This window comes from Pseudomyrmex gracilis, unplaced genomic scaffold (genome assembly GCF_002006095.1).
Source record: "Pseudomyrmex gracilis isolate BER0280 unplaced genomic scaffold, ASM200609v1 scaffold_117, whole genome shotgun sequence".
Taxonomy (NCBI): Eukaryota; Metazoa; Arthropoda; class Insecta; order Hymenoptera; family Formicidae; genus Pseudomyrmex; species Pseudomyrmex gracilis.
The window spans coordinates 452873-462371 of NW_018020701.1; the positions used below are offsets into that span (position 1 = coordinate 452873).

The 9499-nt window shown below is 36.8% G+C and overlaps 2 protein-coding genes across 4 annotated transcripts; both read right to left on the bottom strand.

Annotated features, from left to right (window-relative positions):
* Window positions 1-356: 356 nt before the first annotated feature.
* LOC109856410 (acidic phospholipase A2 PA4) lies at window positions 357-6340 on the bottom strand. Of its 2 annotated transcripts, none has more exons than XM_020431672.1 (4): window positions 5872-6340; window positions 2241-2495; window positions 1618-1955; window positions 357-996 (listed from the first exon to the last, which is right to left on the bottom strand). In XM_020431672.1, exons 2-4 carry the CDS (start codon window positions 2493-2495, stop codon window positions 894-896), a joined length of 696 nt encoding a protein of 231 aa, XP_020287261.1. In that variant the 5' UTR covers window positions 5872-6340; the 3' UTR covers window positions 357-893. The 2 variants fall into 2 exon arrangements, with proteins under 2 accessions (XP_020287261.1, XP_020287262.1); XM_020431673.1 differs by lacking the exon at window positions 5872-6340 and adding an exon at window positions 5103-5698.
* A 235-nt stretch (window positions 6341-6575) lies between these two features.
* LOC109856409 (apolipoprotein D-like) lies at window positions 6576-9438 on the bottom strand. 2 transcript variants are annotated; one of them, XM_020431671.1, is made up of 5 exons: window positions 9358-9438; window positions 8163-8285; window positions 7838-7964; window positions 7554-7649; window positions 6576-7187 (listed from the first exon to the last, which is right to left on the bottom strand). In XM_020431671.1, the coding sequence occupies exons 2-5, from the start codon at window positions 8280-8282 to the stop codon at window positions 6700-6702; spliced, it is 831 nt and encodes a 276-aa protein (XP_020287260.1). In that variant the 5' UTR covers window positions 8283-8285; window positions 9358-9438; the 3' UTR covers window positions 6576-6699. The 2 variants fall into 2 exon arrangements, with proteins under 2 accessions (XP_020287260.1, XP_020287259.1); XM_020431670.1 differs by having other exon boundaries at window positions 9275-9383.
* Window positions 9439-9499: the final 61 nt, after the last annotated feature.

Consider the following 9499-nt stretch of genomic DNA (forward strand, 5'->3'; position numbering starts at 1 on the left):
GAATAGAACCGCACGCTGTGGACATAGCGCACCGACAAATCGCTCGTGGACATCGCTGCGTAGTTTCAATGTGCACCACCCACGTGGACATGCGCTAGTTTACGGGGCGGAAAAGTGATTACACATTCTCTCATGGGCCTGGCCGCTCTCAGGCTCTTCTCTGGTAGAAGTGTACAGCAACAATCTCGTGAGAATAAGAGTCTGTTGAATTTGGTAATCAAAGGTTATTGAAGAGATCACAGAACTTGATAACTGTGGAAACTTTGAACGGAGAGAGAGAGAGAGAGAGAGAGAATAAAAGTAAGACGCCAGGTTTTAATTTTAGGTATATATGTTTTTTATTATATTTGTTAAATATACATATATAACACATTATGGCACTCTTGTGACAGATATTCTACACTTTTTCTCTCTTCTTTTTCTATAAGTTAAGAGAAGAGCTATATGTCAAGCCTGTTTTACTATAGAAACGAAATCTCTCTCAAAACTTCGAAAGAGTTTTGTTTCGCGACGTATAAAAATTAATATATTCAAGAAACTACGAAGTTTGTTTTTCTACACAATTAGTCAAAAATTTTACAGATAAATCTATAATTATACTATATAATTATCAAGATTGCAATATTATATACAAAGAGTGGAATATATACTTTAGAGGAGTAAAATCATCTCCGCGCTATGAAAATTTATAATTAACTTAATTTCTCTGAGACAATGGTACGTATTTTTGTTTTCTTAACGTGCATATTATAAATGCGCGACAGTAAGGACGGCAATTTGATACGCAATAAACAACGTCGTCACATCGATTGGTCACGTGCTGGATTTGATCCGCACATAGTTTAGGTCCTTCCGTCGTTGTTTTCTGGGTTGTCCTTCTGCCGCTTCCGAATTCATATGTTCATATTCAGAGGCATCATGGGCACGTACTTGTCGCTCGGTCGGAATTTGTACTGCGAACACAGTCGATCGGACACAGCCTCCGCGTAGCCGTTTCTATAAAGCAAACATTTTGTCATTTTCAAAACTAATTTTGAATTTCAAATATATTAATTTAATTTGTCCCAAAGCAGTTTGCTCCAAATCCCCCGAAGTCTCCGTTGAGTGGAAATGCCGTCACCAATGGTTAAATGAAAATGAAGATTAGTTACATAATAAGAGAAGAGAGAGATGCGCGGAAGAGAAAACCCGCTCTCAACTAACACAATGCTAACAAAATCAACAATTATAATAACATTTTTGTCTCGCTTCTTCATTCTGAGAGAAGACTCTTTGTCTCCTCATAAAATTCCTGAACATGTAGAATAAAGTGGTCAACAACGATCTTCGGCCTTCACGACTTTCTTCCGGTAATTCGTTTCGCAAATACCTCGGGGACTTGTCCATTTGCAAACCGCAACTATAAAAACGTTTAACTACAAGATATCTCAATTATCACGTCCTTTAATTGAAGTAACAATGGAATTTAGAATTTTATCTTTTTTTTTTTTTTTTTATTCTCGCACGGTAAAGATGTATTTTATTTTCTAACTTATTTTATAACGTAAAAATATATAAATTTTTTATAAACTTCAAAATAATTTAAAAAATTTTTAGTTTTATGCAAAATGCGTATACCTTTGCCATTGAGAGCACGGTCGTCTTTCTTTGAAGCAGGTAACTTGGATGACGTTGAAGAATAGCGCGCCGAGAGTGTTGGCTACCTCGGTATTGAGATTCTGCAAACACCTGCGAAACTTGGCGTCGCAATCGCAATGCGAGCGAGTAAACGGTGAATTATTGCATATGCCGTGTATGCACTGCTGCGGGGCTATCGTGAACGGACAATGATCGTGTTCCCTGCAGCAAGCGTCCTCAGCTGAATGTTGTCCCAGATCGTCGTAGGAATCGGCCACATTGCCCGGTCCGCACCACTTTGTACCGGGATACATCAGACCACTGCCAGGCGCTTGATTCTAAAAAAAAAAAAAATTGATTTTGCAATAAACTATTAGTTCGTATAACTATTTACCTAAAAGTAAACAAATATTTTAAGACAGTAATCACGACAACAGTAATCCGAACGATAGTTCCGTAGAAAAAAATCTCATATCATATAATTTAAATTTAATATACGATGTGTAATTTTTTACTCAAAAAGAAATTTGGATAAACAATTTAGAACATTTGAAATACTGTATTAAATGTTTTTGTTCTTGATTTAGAACGTTCGTTTCACATTTTCAAACGATGTGACTCACCTTCCCCTTATTTCGTGAAGCCTTGCAGGTCTCTTCGAGGTCAGCAACGAGATTGCTGGAGATTTGTCGAACCTTTCTGGGATCGGCGCCGAGAACCATTCTCTGGATAACTCCGCGATCGTTGTAAAGGGCGCAAAAAGGCGCGTCGGCGTTCAGCTCCACCATCCTGGACATGGTGGTGTCGGCGACTAGCACGCTCGCGTCGATCCTCTGGATCCAGAAGATCGACAGTACGCCGAACAACACAGCGATCATCTGCAAGCGGTAAGAAAACGATTGCTCGGACGAGCAGCAAAAAACAACTGGCAAACTTTCGGCAGTATATATACCGAATGGGACAAATATAAGGAAACTTTACGAAGGTCACATCCATCAGCAGCCTTCGTCTTGATCAATGAATAGTTCTTTGTATGGTTCTCAAGAGTTAGTATTCTCTCTTAAGAAAAAGAAAAATCAAAAGATGCACCCAAACATCAACTGGTGGTACTTGACCGCAATTTTACACATTGCTTTACGACTCAAGGCCATTATTGATTTAACCTCCTTTTTGTTATGATAAGACAAAAAAAGTAAACAAAATGAAATTAACGTGCTCGTATATTTAAATTAATATTTTTTAATTATTAAAAATTGTTTTTAATTGTTGATTCTCAAAATTTTTATTTGTTGATTTGAATTAGTACGTTGCAAATCGTACAAATTTAGCTTGCGAGTAGTGCTATTTGTAAATGAGAAATACAAAGCGCAATGGTAATTTCTACAGTCGAGACAAAGAAACGGATGTTTTGTACATCATTTGTCAAAGCGTCAGAAACTGAGGTCAACAGATAGTTGAAGTTCTTTCAGCGGATATATGTAATTCTAGCGGAATCGAACTATAGATTGTGACCTCGGTTCGGTTTGGGTCGTTTCAATTCAGGCCGATCGCGAAAATGAGAGGTCCCGAAATAGAGAGAGTAGCATAATGCGTAATTGTTAATGTGGGTCAGCGGGGTTCATTGACGAACTTGTCTCTTGAACCTGTGTCGAAGGATGTCCGACGGTATCAGTCTGAACAAATTAATTCATATAATCTAGTCTGACCATATACAGTACTCTCATGCTATATATAGTCAAATTGGTAGCCGTATCATGAATTATTAACGAACTCATCTCTTCGTCCGCTTTGTGCTCTTGTGTCTGTCTTGTCTCTTTTGTTTGTTTTTTTTTCTTTTTTTTTTTTTTGAAGTGGGTGAGTGATAAAATCTTCAATTATATGAACACACACATATTTCGCAATAGAACGTATAGGAAGATGAAAGTTACGGCGTGTTACGACATAAACTTTTTTAATCGAATATATTGATGGATTTTTTCATCATCCACAATTACAAATCCTAGTCTTTTATTTAAAAGAACTGCAGAGCGCGAATATTTAAAATCGTCGCTTTTATTTTCGGACAGCGGATTCTTTAGTATTGAAAAATTGATTATCGTTACCGACCTATATAAAGAATGTATTGACGTATATGGTTTTTGCCAGAATGTAACTTGGCATAAGAGTATAATCGACGTTGTCGAACTTGTCTCTTGAACCTGCCGCTGATGTATGTCAGCAGAACAGCTCCGTTGTAATTGAACAACGCAGTCTGTAACGCACCTATACGTGACCCGACGGTCATCGTTTATCGCTAATCGCGATTATTATCAAATCAGTCTGACCGATGGAGAGAACAATACTGACGAAAGCAGACGTCACGTACACACGACAGAAAATAAAAAAAAAAAAAACAAAACAAAACTAGCGAATATATTTAATAAAGCTCATGATAAAATATAAATACGATAAAATATTTATTGAATAAAGATAACAATATTTTTATATATATTATGATAATTTTTTAATGATATTTTTTATATTTTATTTCTTTACATTTCTTTTTCTTTTGGCATTTACAAAACAAAATGCTCATTTTTATTTTTTATTCTACTATCTATCTTTGTGCAATAATTTTTATCATTTTATGCATTTTGCTTTTTACGAGAAAAACGTTGTCTAGAACGGCCATGTCAAAAGAGCAAAGCGTGCCTTAGAAAAAATATGTTTATTCGAGGTGTTGAAAACTACTTTAGAAAGAATTTCGTCTGTATTAACCAAGTTTATACATACTTTTTTTTAGTATCTATTTTTTTATGTATATAAGGTAAGATAAAAAGCTGCAAAAACATGCCAATAAACTATAATTTCAGGATAAAATCGTTTTAAATTTTCGCGAAGACCACAGTAGAAATTTGACGGTTTAATCATAGTTTAATAAATAATTAATCAATAATTAATAAATTTTAATCTATATAACGAAACTATGCTAATGCGAAAATAGATTTGATACAATATTTTTTTCGATTCTTTTAGCGTTTAAGTCACATTGGCAACTTGAAAGTAGACTTTGTTTCTGCAATAATATTGCGAGAAATCATCGTAAATTGTAAAAAATTTAAAAAAAATTAAAATAACTTAAATTGTGTTTAAAAATAATCGAAGAATAGAAGTTTTGTTGCAACAATATATAATTTGTTTTCGTAAACTTGCTTCACAAAGAATTGTTTAATTTTTATAAATCACTAATACAAAGTTGACTTGAGAGAGACAGAGAAAAAGAGAGAGACAGGTTGTCTCGATGCAGGTGAATGCAAAATGTATTGGCTGCGGGAGTCGGTGCTGAGTAAGTCGGAGCTCAGTGCTTGGCATTACTATGTGCACAAATATCTATAAAAAATAATAACTTTATCATTCTATTAATAATTACTTAATCGCTTATTAACACACAATAAGTGCTGACCTCAGTTAATTTTTACAGAGTTCGAATTGTCCCAAACACTTACGTTGCGCGCTAACGTGCGGGATGAGTGTGTACGCCGATATCCGGAAAAACTCAACACTACGACTGAAAGAAGAAGGAACGGAAACACAGCGGATGCGCAAAATCGTTGGCGCAAGTTCGAACTGCGCACCTCGTAAAACTCACCCCGCAACACCGCCAAGCTCTCGTTGCACGCCGCAGTGCGTTAACAGGCAGCGAGGGCGTATATAGGAAACCGCAATTAATTATGGATAATTAATTGCGCGCGATACACGTTAACGTTGAAGAAGCAATTAGATTCTGTCTAAGAGTACTATATCGTGTTAGCAATTAATCTTGGCTCTTTTCGCGAAGAGGGGAAAAATACAGGTAGTGTGGCTGCGAGATTGTCACGAATGAAAATTTGCATTGTTATAAATAAACCTTGTCGTACAAAATGTATTATCTAGATACATATATATATATATATATATATATGTATATGTCAAAATAGCGTTATATTGAACCGGAATGGTTAATGCCGGTGGTAAGAAGAACACGTAAGTGTGTATGAGGGTAGTGTGTTTACACAAATCAAATCTTAATTTTAACAAGCATCTCAGATTTTGAAGCTTCTAGAGAGAAAGTATGTAACAAATGTAGTGTATAAAATATCGTTAGAGATTAATTGCTTTTAAGAAAAAAATATATATATGTATACAACACTAGAAAGTAAAAAATTATTAATATATATATATATATATATATATGTTCATGCATTAATACATGCAATCTCTCTCTTGTGCACGTACGTTAAAATTCGCTTTCGACGTCGTGGACCTTGTCGCGGGATGATGATGTGACTTTAAAGAAAAAAATCTCGAAGACGACGCGTGCGCTGCTTGAAATCGCGAAATTGGCTGGTCGCTCTCCTCAACAGTCGCTACGAGACTGATGGGTCGCACGAGACGTGTGGTTACTAATATTCGCAATCGCGCGTATACCGGGCGAGTCACGTAGTAAGCATTAGGGGAGAATCTAAATCATGCGACTGTTTATATATGTAGAGCATCCCGCAAGGGAGCAATTGAGTTTTCCCATCCTGAAACTTGTCGGCGAGAAATTTGTCCGTGCGTGAATGAAAAAAAATGACCTTTTGACATGTTTTGGTCACCCTTGCAAATTTAACTTTCTTCCTGTTCTCGGAATCTCGTATATATCGTCACAACTTTCTGTGTGTTAAAAAGACTGAAATAGAACTGAAGGCACATACGTTAAAGATAATTAATAAACTTTCACTTAATAAACTTAAAACATGACATTGTAAAAGCAAATAATTAATAATTAATCATTTTTTTGCCAATAAATGCACACATTATATATTTTTCTTTATTTTACCATTTTTATTGAATATCAGAAACTTCCTAGTGTACAATATATACGTAATAAAAACATAGTCACGAATTTTTATTCAATCACTCAATCGACTTATCGTTAATCGCAGTTTTATTATTACTTATATTTGTCACGTATAAAACAATAGGGAAGAGAGATAAAAAAAAAAAAAATACGTTAGAATCGCATCGAGGTCGCAAGTAACATGCATTGCGTGATGCGAAAAGAGATAACGAGATGATGTTTTAGGGAATCCACTCCACGTCGTTAGTTTCGATTTTTCCAGCGCTGTTCCGGTCGTTAGTGGTGACGCGACCGCTTTGTTCCGTCGTCGATGATGAGCGATTCTCTTCCGAACCGGCTATTTTGTGATACACCTGGCTTCCGGCATTAGCGACCCACTGGACGCCGTCGCCGATCTTCTCTCCCGCTTTGCGCACCGCGTTACCGAAGTTCTCGGCGGTAAAGGTGTTGGGATCGATGTTGATGTCCACGGTATTGTTGCCGGTCGGGCAGCCGGACTGCGAGACGATGCTCAGATCATACGGATCCACGCCGTATTGGCTCAATCGTTGACGTATCTTGTCCACCTGCGACTGATCCAGCGTCCTCGTTCTCGAGAGGATTGTAGCGCTTTGTCGATGAGCAAACGCCAATTTCTGGCACGTGAAGATACCAGCGTAAGTGTCGTAATCCGTCATGAACACCACATGGGACGCGCTTCCGGCTACACCTAAAATTCGCAGATAACAAATCTTGATTACGCAACGCGGAAGCTTAACTGACAATTCGAATAAATTCCAAAACTATTAACAAAACAACACAAATGTTGCCACGCGATTAGCCAAGATTAGACACACAATGTTTTGACGATAATGTCTCGTATTTCGGACAAATTGAGGAAGAAACTGCAGACTACATCTTGAAAGCAAACCTCAACTATTAATTAGAAGTCATTTATGAAAATCATTCTAGATCGTTAGATAACGTACAGAATTTTTATCGAAGCTTTAATTTTTCACACGAGATAAGTTTATATCTTTTTCTCTCTAAAAAAATATTTAAATACTACAATGCTGATTTAATTGGAGGCACTTACTTAGAGGGAAGCGGACTGTCATACGTCCGGGAGTGCTGGGTTCGGGCACGGACAGCTCACCGGTATAGTGATACTCGTGCTTCAACGGCGTAAGACCTGCACACATTCATCGCGTTATTACGGATAATTCATCCCACTTGTCAGACATTTATCCCATTGACAGGAGCTTTTATGACTCTCGATAGGTCTCCTCACCCCCTCCCCCCTCGATACGTTCTTTACGCAAGTTGATGTCTCCTTTCTTTGCCAATTGTATGACGTGTGTGCGATGATTTTTGTCTTACCTAGGATCAAATGATCGGAGTCTTGCGTTATCACGTATTCACCCGGTTCTTCTCCCCGCGTGTAGTTGTAAGTTATGCACTTGCTACCTGTCGACGTTTTCTGAACCACGTACCACAAGCCTAGAAACTAAAAAAAGTTTCAAACAAGCGATTATTTTTAGATTAAAATGTTAAAATTTTGTTTCTTATTACATTTTTTTTTTTTTTTTCATGAAGAACACAAGTAGATTGTGAGATAAAATTTGAAAAAAAATTATCACAGAGACATTATTTGCTATCGATACAAATAAGGCTTTTGCATATAAGCTTGAATTATTTGACTCACTCTGTTCATCTGGAAGCCCTGCATAGGTTCCACAATTGGACAAGCACCCATATGATACGTGTGAGCCTGAGCAAGGGCAAGGCATCCCGCCACTATCAGACACCAGGTCAAGGACTTCATCTTCTGAAAAAAAAAAAAACCCGAAAAGTAACAATAAGTTTTATTAAAAACCACTATCAGAAGAAGATCGCTCCTCGTGTAGTTTTGAATTTTTGTGATATGTGCTAAGAGGATAACAACAGAATAACTAATGAGATTATTTACTTAATGGCACAAATATATTTGTGTACATATTATGTGCACAAATGAAAAAAATAAACAATAACTCGAGCAAACAAGATTTGAACACAGTTACGTAGATTTCGACGAATGGAAGAACCCGTACAACAAAAACTCCATTAGACGTTTAGACATCCATTAGATATGCGATATCTAAAGACGTCTAACGGAGTGTTTGTTCTGTGTGAGAAGTGACATTATCACGCAGCACTTTTCAATGAAATTTCAATGTAATTTATGTGCAATGATTCGTGTAAGAGCATGTGGTGCGCTCGAAACACGATCCTTTAAACTTCCATAACGGCCATTATCTCAGATTTCAAGAACAAATGGTTCTAGCATGATTCATTCGCCTTGGACACGTATCACGGAGCAAAGACTTGAAATGTTTTTTTTACGATTATGTATTTAAATAATGATACGTATATCTCTACGTTTTCCTCTCTAATTCACGCAACACAACGATAGTTCGATGACGACCGACGAATACGCGATTAAGATCGACCCGCGCGACCTTTTTACGCGTCGCGTATTAAATATTATTATTTCGAAATGTAAACTTAAGTCAATTAAATAGCTTTAGCTGCTCTTTCTCTGTTTGTTGAAAAGACTTTTACAAATATACAAATTCAAAATCTGATGGAAGAGAGAAATTAGTATATATATATATTTTTTTTAATTGACATCACTCTTTTGACGAGATTTATCATTTGGAAGATGTTAAGCGAGTTCGTTTTGTCCACAAATGTACGTACATATGGGATGGTAAATTTTTTACAGAAATAAGAACACGGAGAGAGATGCGTATATCCAATTGTTGTAACAATACTTACGTGAAACGATTGAGATGAATTACGCGTGTTTAAAACAAAAAAATTGAAGCTGATGGAAAGTTTCTCGAAAATACGACACTCACTCTGTGGAACTGCTGCCGGTCTCTGCCGTTTGCACTGTAAACACAGATCTCAGTGGAGAGATCGACTTTATGTGGCGAATGCCCCACTCTCGAAACCAATTACAAGTCACGCATACATTCACCGCCGGACACAGAGGACAAG